Source organism: Nematostella vectensis, chromosome 12 (assembly GCF_932526225.1).
Source record: "Nematostella vectensis chromosome 12, jaNemVect1.1, whole genome shotgun sequence".
Taxonomy (NCBI): domain Eukaryota; kingdom Metazoa; phylum Cnidaria; class Anthozoa; order Actiniaria; family Edwardsiidae; genus Nematostella; species Nematostella vectensis.
Window position 1 is genome coordinate 1684054 of NC_064045.1, and position 17692 is coordinate 1701745.

At 38.2% G+C, this 17692-nt stretch overlaps 1 protein-coding gene across 1 annotated transcript in view; it reads right to left on the reverse strand.

Annotated features, from left to right (window-relative positions):
- The window catches only part of LOC5502884 (centrosomal protein of 112 kDa), a 42081-nt gene extending 24593 nt beyond the window's left edge, over positions 1-17488 (reverse strand). The window contains exons 1-12 of the mRNA XM_032371183.2: positions 17094-17488; positions 12038-12104; positions 11724-11841; positions 9318-9377; positions 8987-9041; positions 8446-8491; positions 8013-8298; positions 7499-7547; positions 5805-5863; positions 5573-5659; positions 2850-2949; positions 624-742 (exon numbers count right to left, since the gene is read on the reverse strand). Of these exons, the coding sequence (XP_032227074.1) occupies positions 624-742; positions 2850-2949; positions 5573-5659; positions 5805-5863; positions 7499-7547; positions 8013-8298; positions 8446-8491; positions 8987-9041; positions 9318-9377; positions 11724-11841; positions 12038-12104; positions 17094-17223 (1176 nt within the window). The 5' untranslated portion in view covers positions 17224-17488. The remainder of the gene's footprint in view (positions 1-623; positions 743-2849; positions 2950-5572; positions 5660-5804; positions 5864-7498; positions 7548-8012; positions 8299-8445; positions 8492-8986; positions 9042-9317; positions 9378-11723; positions 11842-12037; positions 12105-17093) is intronic.
- Positions 17489-17692: the final 204 nt, after the last annotated feature.

Below are 17692 nucleotides of genomic sequence, written 5' to 3' on the forward strand. Positions count from 1 at the left end.
TGAATAGATAATTGCCTTGAGTAGTTATGTATAGAAGGGAGTTATCTAGCAATGGTTCCCTGCTAGCAGACTTTTCTTCCTGTTTGTTTATATTAGTTCACTTAGCCTTGCACGATATCTGTTCTTTCGCGTCCTCATTTGTGTCTCCAGGAGAAACATCAATGGAAAGCCACTCTTGAATCCCGTTGAACTTGCGCAAGATAATTTTGACCATAGGAATTGTCAACATTCCTAACCGGTTCTTAACCAGCCAAGCCATGTGACTACATTAAACAAACTGAAGGGTAGCTAGTGCGCATGCTCCTTGGGATTCCATGGCGGCTTCCCATCTCACATGGATGCTAGATGTTGGAGACAAACGGGAAGAAAGCTCTGCTAGCAGTCTACTTGTTTATGAATAAGTACTTGTGTTCACCAGCCATAATTTAGCCTGCAACTAAGCCGATGCCTTGGGACAAACATGCTTAACCCTGTATTCAATTGCAAGCCCCATCAAGGGTTTGCAGCATTTCAAGAGGTTTTCTCTGATTTCGTGGTGAATATCTTTATACTTTACAATTAATTTGTACTTGCAGCTTAAAAAACTCAAAGGGTTTGTGAATGTTCTGGATTGGCCTTTTTACCTTCTTCTCATAGTCGTGCTGAGCGTTCTCTCCAGATTGCTCCACCAGACTTTTTAGCTCGTTGATCTGCTTGTCTTTCTGTTCCTTTAAAGTGCTGGATTCTCTTGTCATTGAAGAGACTATGAGAACAGAAGATATATAATACCTTTTATCCAACACATCTGTGTAAGTATCTTGTGTCCCCTAGTTACATAACACCTTGTGTCCAGTAGGTACATAACAACTTGTGTCCCCTAGGTAAATAATACCTTGTGTCCCCTAGGTAAATAATGCCTGGTGTACCCTTGTGTCCCCTAGGTAAATAATGCCTGGTGTACCCTTGTGTCCCCTAGGTAAATAATGCCTGGTGTACCCTTGTGTCCCCTAGGTAAATAATGCCTGGTGTACCCTTGTGTCCCCTAGGTAAATAATGCCTGGTGTACCCTTGTGTCCCCTAGGTAAATAATGCCTGGTGTACCCTTGTGTCCCCTAGGTAAATAATGCCTGGTGTACCCTTGTGTCCCCTAGGTAAATAATGCCTGGTGTACCCTTGTGTATCCTAGATAAATACTGCCTGGTGTACCCTTGTGTCTTCTAGGTAAATAATGCCTGGTGTCCCCTAGGTAAATAATGCCTGGTGTACCCTTGTGTCCCCTAGGTAAATAATGCCTGGTGTACCCTAGGTAAATAATGCCTGGTGTACCCTTGTGTACCCTAGGTAAATAATGCCTGGTCTACCCTTGTGTCCCCTAGGTAAATAATGCCTGGTGTACCGTTGTGTCCCCTAGGTAAATAATGCCTGGTGTACCCTTGTGTACCCTAGGTAAATAATGCCTGGTGTACCCTTGTGTCCCCTAGGTAAATAATGCCTGGTGTACCCTTGTGTACCCTAGGTAAATAATGCCTGGTGTACCCTTGTGTCCCCTAGGTAAATAATGCCTGGTGTACCCTTGTGTCCCCTAGGTAAATAATGCCTGGTGTACCCTAGGTAAATAATGACTGGTGTACCCTTGTGTACCCTAGGTAAATAATGCCTGGTCTACCCTTGTGTCCCCTAGGTAAATAATGCCTGGTGTACCCTTGTGTCCCCTAGGTAAATAATGCCTGGTGTACCCTTGTGTCCCCTAGGTAAATAATGCCTGGTGTACCCTTGTGTCCCCTAGGTAAATAATGCCTGGTGTACCCTTGTGTCCCCTAGGTAAATAATGCCTGGTGTACCCTTGTGTCCCCTAGGTAAATAATGCCTGGTGTACCCTTGTGTCCCCTAGGTAAATAATGCCTGGTGTCCCCTTGTGTCCCCTGGGTAAATAATGCCTAGTCTACCCTTGTGTACCCTAGGTAAATAATGCCTGGTGTACCCTTGTGTCCCCTAGGTAAATAATGCCTGGTGTACCCTTGTGTACCCTAGGTAAATAATGCCTGGTGTACCCTTGTGTCCCCTAGGTAAATAATGCCTGGTGTACCCTTGTGTCCCCTAGGTAAATAATGCCTGGTGTACCCTTGTGTCCCCTAGGTAAATAATGCCTGGTGTACCCTTGTGTCCCCTAGGTAAATAATGCCTGGTGTACCCTTGTGTCCCCTAGGTAAATAATGCCTGGTGTACCCTTGTGTACCCTAGGTAAATAATGCCTGGTGTACCCTAGGTAAATAATGCCTGGTGTACCCTTGTGTACCCTAGGTAAATAATGCCTGGTGTACCCTTGTGTACCCTAGGTAAATAATGCCTGGTGTACCCTTGTGTCCCCTAGGTAAATAATGCCTGGTGTACCCTTGTGTACCCTAGGTAAATAATGCCTGGTGTACCCTTGTGTCCCCTAGGTACAAACAGTTCCAAGCTTCACTACGAAGTGGCGACAACAACTTTTGTCCTGTTAACCTTCGACTGAATGAGTGAATGAGTGACGTTTGGAGCCTTTGGTACATGTTTTTCTCCATAAACATGTTGTTGCCAAAAAAAATTAAAGCATTTTTCTTGTCCCAAGGTAAAGAAAAATACCAGCATGTCTCAAGACAGAGATAAGTACCATGTCTTAAGATAGAGATTAATACCATGTCTCGAGATAGAGATAAATACCATGTCTCAACATAGTGATAGTACCATGTCTCAACATAGAGATAAATACCATGTCTCATGATAGAGACCTACACCATTTGTTGTCACTGACAGCTAAGTGAGGTGTTGCTAGCAATGTTGGAAAATGTGAAAGTTATTGAGATTTCTCATAGTCATTGTCTAGACCAACTCACTTTTTCGTTCGTGTTTCTTAATGGTCGTCTCCATCTCTGTGACTTTGTTTCGATAATGTGCCTTGATCTCTTCAAGCTCCATGTTCTTCCGGTCCAGAATCTAGAAGCGGAATAACAAAAAATGGTCTTTATGTTTCATCATAGCTGAGATAAATACCATGTCTCAGAATAGAGATAAATACCATGTCTCAAAATAGAGACAAATACCATTTCTCAAGATAGAGATAAATACCATGTCTCAGAATAGAGATAAATACCATGTCTCAAGATAGAGATAAATACCATGTCTCAGAATAGAGATAAATACCATGTCTCAAGATAGAGATAAATACCATGTCTCAACATAGAGATAAATACCATGTCTCAATATAGAGATAAATACCATGTCTCAAGATAGAGACAAATACCATGTCTCAAGATAGAGATAAATACCATGTCTCAAGATAGAGATAAATACCATGTCTCAGAATAGAGATAAATACCATGTCTCAAGATAGAGATAAATACCATGTCTCAAGATAGAGATAAATACCATGTCTCAATATAGAGATAAATACCATGTCTCAAGATAGAGACAAATACCATGTCTCAAGATAGAGATAAATACCATGTCTCAAGATAGAGATAAATACCATGTCTCAGAATAGAGATAAATACCATGTCTCAAGATAGAGATAAATACCATGTCTCAAGATAGAGATAAATACCATGTCTCAAGATAGAGATAAATACCATGTCTCAGAATAGAGACAAATACCATGTCTCAAGATAGAGATAAATACCATGTCTCAAGATAGATATAAATACCATGTCTCAGAATAGAGATAAATACCATGTCTCAAGATAGAGATAAATACCATGTCTCAAGATAGAGATAAATACCATGTCTCAATATAGAGATAAATACCATGTCTCAATATAGAGATAAATACCATGTCTCAAGATAGAGATAAATACCATGTCTCAAGATAGAGATAAATACCATGTCTCAACATAGAGATAAATACCATGTCTCAATATAGAGATAAATACCATGCCTAAAGATAGAGATAAATACCATGCCTAAAGATAGAGATAAATACCATGTCTCAAGATAGAGATAAATACCATGTCTCAAGATAGAGATAAATACCATGTCTCAAGATAGAGATAAATACCATGTCTCAAGATAGAGATAAATACCATGTCTCAATATAGAGATAAATACCATGTCTCAGAATAGAGACAAATACCATATCTCAAGATAGAGAAAAATACCATGTCTCAAGATAGAGACAAATACCATGTCTCAAGATAGAGATAATTACCATGTCTCAAGATAGAGATAAATACCATGTCTCAAGATAGAGATAAATACCATGTCTCAGAATAGAGACAAATACCATATCTCAAGATAGAGATAAATACCATGTCTCAGAATAGAGATAAATACCATGTCTCAGAATAGAGATAAATACCATGTCTCAAGATAGAGATAAATACCATGTCTCAAGATAGAGATAAATACCATGTCTCAATATAGAGATAAATACCATGTCTCAGAATAGAGACAAATACCATATCTCAAGATAGAGAAAAATACCATGTCTCAAGATAGAGACAAATACCATGTCTCAAGATAGAGATAATTACCATGTCTCAAGATAGAGATAAATACCATGTCTCAATATAGAGATAAATACCATGTCTCAATATAGAGATAAATACCATGTCTCAAGATAGAGATAAATACCATGTCTCAACATAGAGATAAATACCATGTCTCAACATAGAGATAAATACCATGTCTCAATATAGAGATAAATACCATGCCTAAAGATAGAGATAAATACCATGTCTCAAGATAGAGATAAATACCATGTCTCAAGATAGAGATAAATACCATGTCTCAAGATAGAGATAAATACCATGTCTCAACATAGAGATAAATACCATGTCTCAAGATAGAGATAAATACCATGTCTCAACATAGAGATAAATACCATGTCTCAAGATAGAGATAAATACCATGTCTCAAGATAGAGATAAATACCATGTCTCAAGATAGAGATAAATACCATGTCTCAAGATAGAGATAAATACCATGTCTCAACATAGAGATAAATACCATGTCTCAAGATAGAGATAAATACCATGTCTCAACATAGAGATAAATACCATGTCTCAAGATAGAGATAAATACCATGTCTCAAGATAGAGATAAATACCATGTCTCAAGATAGAGATAAATACCATGTCTCAAGATAGAGATAAATACCATGTCTCAGAATAGAGACAAATACCATATCTCAAGCATCATGTCAGCGCCAGCTAAACAAGGTGTTGCTAGCAATGTTGGAAAATAAAACAAAAATAACCATCCAGGTTTATTAAAAAAATACCTTTAATCTTTCAGATACAATATGGTAGTTTGCATCTCTGCAGATTGAAATAGATTGAAGATGGTACTTTAAGGTTTTGGTGCAGGCTGTACATTTCAAACTTTGAAATTGCACGAAAACCACTAGATGGTCCACAAACAACAATTCATTTCACGGAGAAACAGGAATATTTTAAGTTTTTTTTTTACACACCTTTTTCAAATTCTATTACATTTACAAGTACAAGCATACACATGCCCCTTTTCGACATTCATCAATGAAAGGGCCGTTTTCGCTGTTACTGTGAAGGTTTTATCAATACTGTGCTAAATATAGGGTAACAAAAGTGCATAATACTCCCACCTTTTGTACAGCCACGTCATGCTGCTGTTGAAGCTTGAGCTTCTCCTCATGGAATTTCGCTTCAACCATTTTAACTTTCAACTCTACCTAAAATATGAGAGTTTTAAAACAAGATCATCAATATAAATCAGTCATCTACATTCATAGGCTCCCGTGCAGCCTTTTTCAGCCCTACAAAGGAGACTAATTCAGACATTCAACTTTTTTACTTTTGTTAAGTATTGGTACCCACCTCACGCTCATTGACCTTGTTTGTTAAGCTTGCATCTTCTTGTAATGCCATATTCACACCTAGGATCAAAAGAAAGATACCCTTTAGAAAAGTTGGGGGTCTTACTATCCATTAATGACCTACACACCTCAGGACTATCCATTAATAACCTACACACTTCAGAGCTATCCATTAATGACCTACACACCTCAGGATTATCCATTATTGACATACACACCTCAGGATTATCCATTAATGACCTACACACCTCAGGATTATCCATTATTGACCTACACACCTCAGAACTATCCATTAATGACCTACACACCTCAGGATTATCCATTAATGACCTACACACCTCAGAACTATCCATTAATGACCTACACACCTCAGGATTATTCATTAATGACCTGAAATACAGTACCTCAGAACTATCAATTAATCACCTAACACACCTCAGGACTATCCTACAATGAACTACATACCTCAAAACTTTCCATTAATGGACCAACACACCTCAAGACTATCCATTAATGAACTTACATACCTCAAGACTATCCATTAATGACCTGACATACCTCAGTACTATCCATTTTTGACCTGACATACCTCAGGACTATCCATCATTGACATGACATACTTCGGTATTATCCATTATTGACCTGACATACCTCAGTATTATCCATTATTGACATGACATACCTGAGGATTATCCATTATTGACATGACATACCTCGGTATTATCCATTATTGACCTGACATAACTCAGGAGTATCCATTAATGACCTGACATACCCCAGTATTATTCATTAATGACCTACACAACTCAGAACTATCCATTAATGACCTTACATACCTCAGAACTATCCATTAATGACCTACACAACTCAGAACTATCCATTAATGACCTAACACACCTCAGGACTATCCATCAATGAACTACACACCTCAAAACATTCCATTAATGACCAACACACCTCAGGACTATCCATTAATGAATTTACATACCTATAGACTATCCATTAATGACCTGACATACCTCAGGACTATCCATTTTTGACCTGACATACCTCAGGACTATCCATTAATGACCTGACATACACCAGGACTATCCATTTTTTACCTTACATACCTCAGGACTATCCATTAATGAATTTACATACCTATAGACTATCCATTAATGACCTGACATACCTCAGGACTATCCATTTTTGACCTGACATACCTCAGGACTATCCATTAATGACCTGACATACACCATGACTATCCATTTTTTACCTTACATACCTCAGGACTATCCATTAATTACCTGACATACCTCAGGATTATCCATTATTGACCTGACATACCTCAGGATTATCCATTATTGACATGACATACCTCAGTATTTTCCATTAATGACCTGACATACCTCAAAATTATCCATTATTACCTGACATACTTCGGTATTATCAATTATTGACCTGACATACCTCAGCATTAACCAATAATAACCTGACATACCTCGGTATTATCCATTACATACCTGAGTATTATCCATTAATGACCTGACATACCTCGGTATTATCCATTACATACCTGAGTATTATCCATTAATGACCTGACATACCTCGGTATTATCCATTACATACCTGAGTATTATCCATTAATGACCTGACATACCTCGGTATTATCCATTACATACCTCAGTATTATCCATTAATGACCTGACATACCTCGGGAATAATTGGGCAAGTAGCCATTATAATGGTTGGATTTCGATGTCTGTTAAAAAACAAAATTAATTCAGTTACTTGCCACAAGGATCGCTTCACTGTCCTTATATTGATGAATTTTATTGCGTGACATGCACGATGGTACCCACAAAGAGAGTTAGCCAAAGAAAAAAAGAAACTTAGCCAATCCACAATCCACTTCACTTACATCCAGTGAGTATAGCAAGGACATGCCTCAGCATGCTCAAGGATAACCAAGCTAACATGATATGTTAATCAAGCATAATTGTTAATACTGTAAGTGCAATTGAATGGCTGACGTGTTCATTCTTAGACTAGAAGGGCTGTCCAATACACAGGCATGTACCTAGAATTTGCTTTGGTTATAAGTACCATATGGAAAAAGGAGAGCATCTGACAATCCTTCAATAAAAAATTACCCATTTTTGGCAGCCACAGGGCCGTATGTATGTGCCAGCTATGACAAACCATATCAGCAGGGGGCGGGGCTTACCGGTGAACTTGATGGATAACCAGAGTCTGGGTGGTGATACCACGGCTCAGATGGCACCTGACGACGCCCAGGAGGTGTGTACGGGTGTTCATCATCATAAGTCCTAGCATCATCCTCAGGGAACCCCCCTGAGGAGTTGCGTGCCCCATAGTCACCCTCGCCATTTACTCCATGGTCAAACTTTGGCATGGAAGGCTCATAATTACTGCGGTCTCGGGTGGAGGTGCTGTAGGTGTTGGATCGCGCAGAGGGGATCGGGTGGACACCATTTGTGGAAGGTAGTTCCCTTTTGACAATCAATTGTTTATGTATACAGTTTGATTACTGTAATTGTTCGTTACTAAACTGATCCCAACAAAATTAACAGAATTGCAACAACCATACTAATTGACTTTCTTACCTAAAACTACTTCTTTTATCCTACATACCATACCTGCGTGGACGTGGAGCAACGCTGCTGTCTGACATCATACTACTAGCTGCAGAAACAAAAACACAGACAAAAACATTAGATACTATTACCATCCTTTATGCTTCTATACCTCAACACCACACATTAGATACTATTACCATCCTTTATGCTTCTATACCTCAACACCACACATTAGATACTATTACCATCTGTTATGCTTCTATACCTCAACACCACACATTCTTAACATCTGTTGCTATCTCAACATCAAACATTCTAACTGTACCATCTTACTGGACCCTTGGCTACTGGGTGGGTGGGTGGGTGGGTGGGTGGGTGGGTGGGTGGGTGGGTGGGTAGGTAGGTAGGTAGGTGGGTAGGTGGGTAGGTGGGTAGGTGGGTAGGTGGGTAGGTAGGTAGGTAGGTAGGTAGGTAGGTAGGTAGGTAGGTAGGTAGGTAGGTAGGTAGGTAGGTAGGTAGGTAGGTAGGTAGGTAGGTAGGTAGGTAGGTAGGTAGGTAGGTAGGTAGGTAGGTAGGTAGGTAGGTAGATGTAAACTCTCACCTATGGAACTGCCAAGGTCTCTGACCCAGTCAGGAGGTTCTCTACTCCCCACATCCTACATATAACAGGAGAAAATTAAAGAAATAGCAGGGGCTGATCAATAATAGATAGGAGTGGCAGGATATTAGTCTAATACAGACGTTTAGTTTACTACTGGGTGGATCAACTAATACTCACTTTCATCATCTAATACTCACACTCTCATCATCTTATACTCACACTCTAATCATCCATAGTTCTCACACTCTCATCACCTAATACTCACACTCTCATCATCTAATCCTCACACTCTCATCATCTAGTACACACACTCTCATCATCTAATACTCACACTCTCATCGTCATGGTAACTTGGACTCTTGTTTGTAATTGGTTCATCCAAGTAGATAGACTGAAAAAATATGGGTCACAAAATGTATTTCTTGCCACATAATTCATGATGCCAACAACAAAGAGTGTTCTGAGTGTGAGGTATCACCATGTATGTGTAAGGTATTACCATGTATGTGTAAGGTATTACCATGTATGTGTGAAGTATTACCATGTATGTGTGAAGTATTACCATGTATGTGTGAGGTATTACCATGTATGTGTGAGGTATTACCATGTATGTGTGAGGTATTACCATGTATGTGTGAGGTATTACCACGTATGTGTGAGGTATTACCACGTATGTGTGAGGTATAACCATGTATGTGTGAGGTAATACCATGTATGTGTGAGATATTACCATGTATGTGTGAGGTATTACCATGTATGTGTGAGGTATAACCATGTATGTATGAGGTATTACCATGTATGTGTGAGGTATTACCATGTATGTGTGAGGTATTCCCATGTATGTGTGAGGTATCACCATGTATGTGTAAGGTATTACCATGTATGTGTCAGGTATTACCATGTATGTGTGAGGTATTACCATGTATGTGTGAGGTATTACCATGTATGTGTGAGGTATTACCATGTATGTGTGAGGTATTACCATGTATGTGTGAGGTATTACCATGTATGTGTGAGGTATTACCATGTATGTGTGAGGTATTACCATGTGTGTGTGAGGTATTACCATGTGTGTGTGAGGTATTACCATGTATGTGTGAGGTATTACCATGTATGTGTGAGGTATTACCATGTGTGTGTGAGGTATTACCATGTGTGTGTGAGGTATTACCATGTATGTGTGAGGTATAACCATGTATGTGTGAGATATTACCATGTATGTGTGAGGTATTACCATGTGTGTGTGAGGTATTACCATGTATGTGTGAGGTATTACCATGTATGTGTGAGGTATTACCATGTGTGTGTGAGGTATTACCATGTATGTGTGAGGTATTACCATGTATGTGTGAGGTATTACCATGTATGTGTGAGGTATTACCATGTATGTGTGAGGTATTACCATGTATGTGTGAGGTATTCCCATGTATGTGGAGGTATTACCATGTATGTGTGAGGTATTACCATGTATGTGTGACATATTACCATGTATGTGTGACATATTACCATGTATGTGTGAGGTATTACCATGTATGTGTGAGGTATTACCATGTATGTGCGGGGTATTACCATGTATGTGTGAGATATTACCATGTATGTGTGAGGTATTACCATGTATGTGTGAGGTATTACCATGTATGTGTGAGGTATTACCATGTATGTGTGAGGTATTACCATGTATGTGAGGAATTACCATGTATGTGTGAGGTATTACCATGTATGTGTGAGGTATTACCATGTATGTGTGAGGTATTACCATGTATGTGTGAGGTATTACCATGTGTATGTGAGGTATTACCATGTATCTGCGAGGTATTACCATGTATGTGTGAGATATTACCATGTATGTGTGAGGTATTACCATGTATGTGTGAGGTATTACCATGTATGTGTGAGGTATTACCATGTATGTGTGAGGTATTCCCATGTATGTGGAGGTATTACCATGTATGTGTGAGGTATTACCATGTATGTGTGACATATTACCATGTATGTGTGAGGTATTACCATGTATGTGTGAGGTATTACCATGTATGTGTGAGGTATTACCATGTATGTGTGAGGTATTACCATGTATGTGTGAGGTATTACCATGTATGTGTGAGGTATTCCCATGTATGTGTGAGGTATTACCATGTATGTGTGAGGTATTACCATGTATGTGTGAGGTATTACCATGTATGTGTGAGGTATTACCATGTATGTGTGAGGTATTACCATGTATGTGTGAGGTATTACCATGTATGTGTGAGGTATTCCCATGTATGTGGAGGTATTACCATGTATGTGTGAGGTATTCCCATGTATGTGGAGGTATTACCATGTATGTGTGAGGTATTACCATGTATGTGTGAGGTATTACCATGTATGTGTGAGGTATTACCATGTATGTGTGAGGTATTACCATGTATGTGTGAGGTATTACCATGTGTGTGTGAGGTATTACCATGTGTGTGTGAGGTATTACCATGTATGTGTGAGGTATTACCATGTATGTGTGAGGTATTACCATGTATGTGTGAGGTATTACCATGTATGTGTGGGGTATTACCATGTATGTGGAGGTATTACCATGTATGTGTGAGGTATTACCATGTATGTGTGAGGTATTACCATGTATGTGTGAGGTATTACCATGTATGTGTGAGGTATTACCATGTATGTGTGAGGTATTACCATGTATGTGGAGGTATTACCATGTATGTGTGAGGTATTCCCATGTATGTGGAGGTATTACCATGTATGATGGAAGTGGCTGTAGGTTGCCTGATTCTGGTCGCCTTGTAAATGGATCCTCCAGTAAGCCACGCTTCAACATGTGCAGAAGAAGTTGAGCATAGAGATTCCTGTTTTTCCTGAAAAACAAAAAAACATTCTCAAGTTACAAATAGAAGCTCAGAAGTTACAAATATCAATTATCTAAGATATCAGAGCCCCTCCTCCCCTTGCACATTTTTGGGGCTCTCCTACATAGCATTTAGGAAAGGCTTGAACAAGTTAGTACAGGCAGCAAAGTTGACTCCATAAAATTAAATTATTATGAAGCTCTACCTTGCTGATGGCGAGGGGCCTGGAGCTTCGCATAACTTCTTGATCCACAAACCCACCCTCTGTCGCTCTGAAAAGAAAAACATTTAAAAGGACTATGCCATTAACTCTGCATAACTTTGCACATGCTGTTTAAAGGGGCAAAATCATCTTCTCATCTCATCATCATTACCATGTATGTGTGAGGTATTACCATGTATGTGTGAGATATTACCATGTATATTATATGTGAGGTATTACCAAGTATGTGTGACATATTACCATGTATGTGTGAGGTATAACCATGTATGTGTGAGGTATTACCATGTATGTGAGGCATAACCATGTATGTGTGAGGTATTACCATGTATGTGTGAGGTATTACCATGTATGTGTGAGGTATTACCATGTATGTGTGAGGTATTACCATGTATGTGTGAGGTATTACCATGTGTGTGAGGTATTACCATGTATGTGTGAGGTATTACCATGTATGTGTGAGATATTACCATGTATGTGCGAGGTATTACCATGTATGTGTGAGGTATTACCATGTGTATGTGAGGTATTACCATGTATGTGTGAGGTATTACCATGTATGTGTGAGGTATTACCATGTATGTGTGAGATATTACCATGTATGTGTGAGGTATTACCATGTATGTGTGAGGTATTACCTTGTGTATGTGAGGTATCACCATGTATGTATGAGGTATTACCATGTATGTGAGGCATAACCATGTATGTGTGAGATATTACCATGTATGTGTGAGGTATTACCATGTATGTGTGAGGTATTACCATGTGTATGTGAGGTATCACCATGTATGTGTGAGGTATTACCATGTATGTGAGGCATAACCATGTATGTGTGAGGTATTACCATGTATGTGTGAGGTATTACCATGTATGTGTGAGGTATAACCATGTATGTGTGAGGTATCACCATGTATGTGTCGACAGAGGTATTACATGGTAATGAAAAGAAAAGCATTTAAAAGGACTATGCCATTAACTCTGCATAACTTTGCACATGCTGTTTAAAGGGGCAAAATCATCTTCTCATCTTTTCATATAAAGTCCTAAATCCAAATTTTGAGAAAAGCACATTATAAAACAATAAACTTATCATTTTTTTTCCCAAATGATCAGGTTGTTGACCATAAGAACAACAAAATTCATGTGTGATCCTTCAGTCATTCTTTCTCCTGTATTGGCAGATTGGTTAATATGTTACATGTTTATAGCAACTATAGACCACAGAAAACATTTTAATATACAGTCATTTGACAAAAGCTGCATCAACTGGCTTTGCGACTACTCGACAAACCCGCATGTTAGCATGGCTAAAAACCACTGAAGCGCCAAACTGCATATATTAGCCACTGCTACACCGTCTCTATACACCGTCTAAGCCTGAAGTTATGCGGTGGCTTATATATGCAGCTAGGCGCTTCAGTGGTTTTTACACATGCTTACATGCAGGCTTGTCGAGTAGTCACAAAGCCGGTTGATGACAACCTTTTGTTAAATGACTGTATACAGGGACAAACTTCCCTACCAAGAACACATTGTAATTGATGTTGAAATCTAAGTAAATGCCCAGGATTTATTTGAAAAGGGTTTTTGTTTTGCAATCTTGACACAACCCTGGTTGCAGCAAAATACAGTCAAACTATGTTCATAGAGAAAAAAAGGAATGGTAAGGAATATTTCACGTAACAAGCCACATAAAAGTTAATAAGGAGAGCCTGTCTTCAAGTTTTAGTATCTAAATTCTCACTTACTATTTGATAGAGATCGAAAAACATTTCACACATGATCAATAGGTGTTCACTATTTTATAGGTTGTGTTGAGTGCCAGGGGGGCATTTTTGCTAATAGTTCAGGATAAGGACATGGAAAATTAGTTGAATAAACTTAACACATTGACCCCTCAACCGGCCTGTACCGGCTTTGGGAAGTACTGTACCCACAACCCAAAAAATTCATAAATGCAAAATAAACACAAAAAGATGAAGATACTCAGGCATTAGTCTAAGGGATAAATGGTCTTGAAGATATGCATCCAACCAAGGTGTTGGCAACTACTCTTAAGCCAAATAATTGCACAGGTTCTTTGACAAATTCCAAATCCAACAAGGAAAGAAAAGCAGAATCACCCCTCTCAATAAAATGCTCAAAATACAACACAAGAGAGAGAGATCAGCAAACACAGCTCAAGACACAAATAGATACCTTTATTCTGATCCTCCAGGTTCATTTCCATGGCCTCAAAACACAATGTCCACTCCTTGAAGGCTTGTAAAACCACGAAGATGCCTTTACGGATTGAAAAGCATTCTGGGAGATCCAGGGAAAATTCACGAGGGGAGGGCCAGTCAACACTCCCCTCCCCAAAGTCAGATGTTTTTTTATAAGTCTTTTCACCCCGAAGCCAAACAAATCAATTCCAGGTCATACAGACCTAGAATAGCAGTGTAAACAATTTTGGAATCAATTTGGTTTCAGAAAAGACAGCATTTAGGAGAGCTGTGGTGATTCATTAGAAAATTATTTTCTCATCCAGGCAAAGCAAAACAAGAAAAAATCATCATGAATCCACCTTTGCTTGCAAATATCCATAAGCAAAGCACTCAATTATGCCCCAAAAGACTTCATGATGTCCTGAGACACTCTCCTAATATGCTCATAGCTGTATTTTTGATGAAAAATACAAGCAACCATCAACGTGCAGTTCCTCTAACATTAACACAAATATTATTTTTAGTTTTCTCTCTCAAACTAAATGAAAAAAAAAACACAAAAAGACTCCGTATTATCAAAGAATAATAATCACCAGTCCAAAATAACATAAAAATGCGACCTTACAATAACTCAAAATACTAAAATAGCCAGTAAAATGAATTAGAAGTTGGTAAAAAAGAGCCATTTTATTTGTGTGAAGAAAAATATCACACTTTTGTGTGTGGTTATTCTGGTGAAATACAGTATATTAAGTTGCAGACTTTTATCAAAACTTTGAAAAAGGACTTCCTATTGACAAAACATCAACTCATTATTAAGTATGACTTACTTCTTTGCCTTTCTTAATCCCTTTTTCCTTCCCTTTCAAGCTAGAAATTGAGTGCACAGCCTTGGAAAAGTTTGGCTTTCCCCTATGTTTTAGGAAATTCCTTGTTTTACCTTATCAACAACCCTTTTCTATATATATATATATATATATATATATATATATATATATATATATTGTGGTTGCCCACTCATCCCCTGATGAGTGGGCAACCACGAAACAGACCTGTAGGGAAACCTATGTAGTTTGTATTTTTCTCAAACCAACACTATATATATATATATATATATATACTCAGCAAACACGTCTGGACTCTCAAGGACAACATGATTGAGTACTTTATTTCATGGCGCATTCTTTCTTCCCACTCCGCCTACAACAGTACCACTAAGCGTTGCAACCTCTGCCTCAAGGAAAAGCTGACGATCATCTGCCAACCCAAACTATCAACTCTAGATAAACGCAATGAACTCGTGTCCTCGTGCCGCCACAGAAACAAAGCCCTGCTACGAAACAATTAGAACTGTTAATCCCGTCACCGTTAAATTTTCGCGCTATCAATTTTTCACACGTTCCGCACTGTTAGTTTTCGCCCCGCATATTTAATGTAACTCGCTATTGTTCCTCTTACCGCCTTAGCTAAAACTATCAGTCTATTATTATGTAAATTTCAATGTTAATAGTATATATACGATGGTAGGAATATTCTCATTAAATCCCCTGATGAGTGGGCAACCACGAAACAGACCTGTAGGGAAACCTATGTAGTTTGTATTTTTCTCAAACCAACACTATACACCGCTCTACTTTCGAGTATTGAGCACTTTCTATGAAAGCCTTCAACCATCATTTTATATATATTATATATATATATATATATATATTATATATATATATAATACACAAAAACTGGAAATCGACTCTGCCAAATTTTCGTCTTTAATAAGACTTCTTCAGGACAGAAAATTTGGCAGAGTCGATTTCCAGTTTTTGGAGTATTGTATTCATTGTTCTGGTACAAGATCGCGACAGTTTGGGCTTTTTGATTCTATATATATATATATATGTATATACTACTACTTCACTTTAAGCTTATATAGGCTCATCGACTCTCATTAACTTTGAACAACTACAAATTCAAGATAAGAGTTGTCACCATTTGAATGCTTGAATGAGAGCTACAGTACAGAGCATGTATTTCGGCATCTTTCACAAAACGTGAAATTCAATGTTTCAGATTGGAATCCTGCACTCATTAACTTTCAAAGGCTATTTCATCGCAACCTGTGAGAGCTAGAAAGAGCGGAACTCTAAGTGACTCTCATCAAATTTAATAAATCAAGATATTATCTTTTGGTAATTGGTAAAAAGACTGGTAATTGGTAAAAAGACTGGTTGTTTGTTTTTTTTAAACTGCAAAACCTTGAACTTCCGCTTAGTGCTGCACGTCTACTTAAATTGACAAGGGCAAAAGTAAATGATTGAAAATTAGTGAAAGTAGTGGACAGGTCCGTCTTTATTTGTTTATCTACTAGATTCACTGTCGAAAGTTTATTCAATAATTGAAATTTACGGGAAGATTAATATTAAGACTTTTTGATTTTGTTGTAAGACAAGTCGTTTTTTTTATTATTATTATTATTATTATTATTATTATTATTATCATTATATTGGGGCATTAAAAATGTATGCTTTTTCTTGAATTTTAGTTGTTACAGGTGGGACCTGAACTCACTCAACCCGCCCTGGATGATAAGAACGAAAAAGAGAAACCACAATATTATGATCATCGTCAAAACAAATCACAGCTTTTCTCACACAAGACGTGAGTTGAGATATTTTATACACGACGTCAAACTAATGGTCCGTCATCGAGAAAAATGTTGTGAAATAAATAAAGCAGTAACAGATAACTCTAAATGAACATTTTTGGTGACAACTGTAGGCTACAATGACCAATTCCAACACTCTTTGATACAAGAATGTGTGTAGTAATTCAAGACTTACCGAGTTTGTGAGGTAGTCGTAGCACAAATGGCTTCATATCCGCGATGAAACGGTCAAACTTCGCGTCTTGTTTCTCGCTTAGACTCATTTGATCATCACTATAGCTGTTCTTATAACGATAAGCTGACATCTTTCAAGGAACTTCGCAGACTTTTTTGGCGGATCGGCCACAGAGTTCAAGTAATTTAGGAAGAAGTTTCTTTCTTTCCCCTCTCGCTCACCTTCGGCGATTGGTGAATTAGCGGTGAGACCACAGCGGGATATAAACAAGCGAATGCATTGACAATTCACAGGAGTTAGTCTGTAAAAACACCTGGCAAAAGAACTATAAATTATATATGGAATTTGTAAAGAACCGCCAACGGTTTGAACAAACACAAACTGTAAATGTTCCCCCAGGGGTCATTGACTAGAGTGATTGAACTGTCTATTCTCCTTAACCAATCGAGATAAAAGCTTTAATATAATATACAAGAATTTAGATTTTGATCAGTCAATTGGGAACCGTCAAAAATGACGAGCACCCTCCCCTCCCTTGTCTAAAGATAAGTTAGAGTGGAATATCTCGGATTTTAATGGATTGTTTTGTCTTTTAACGG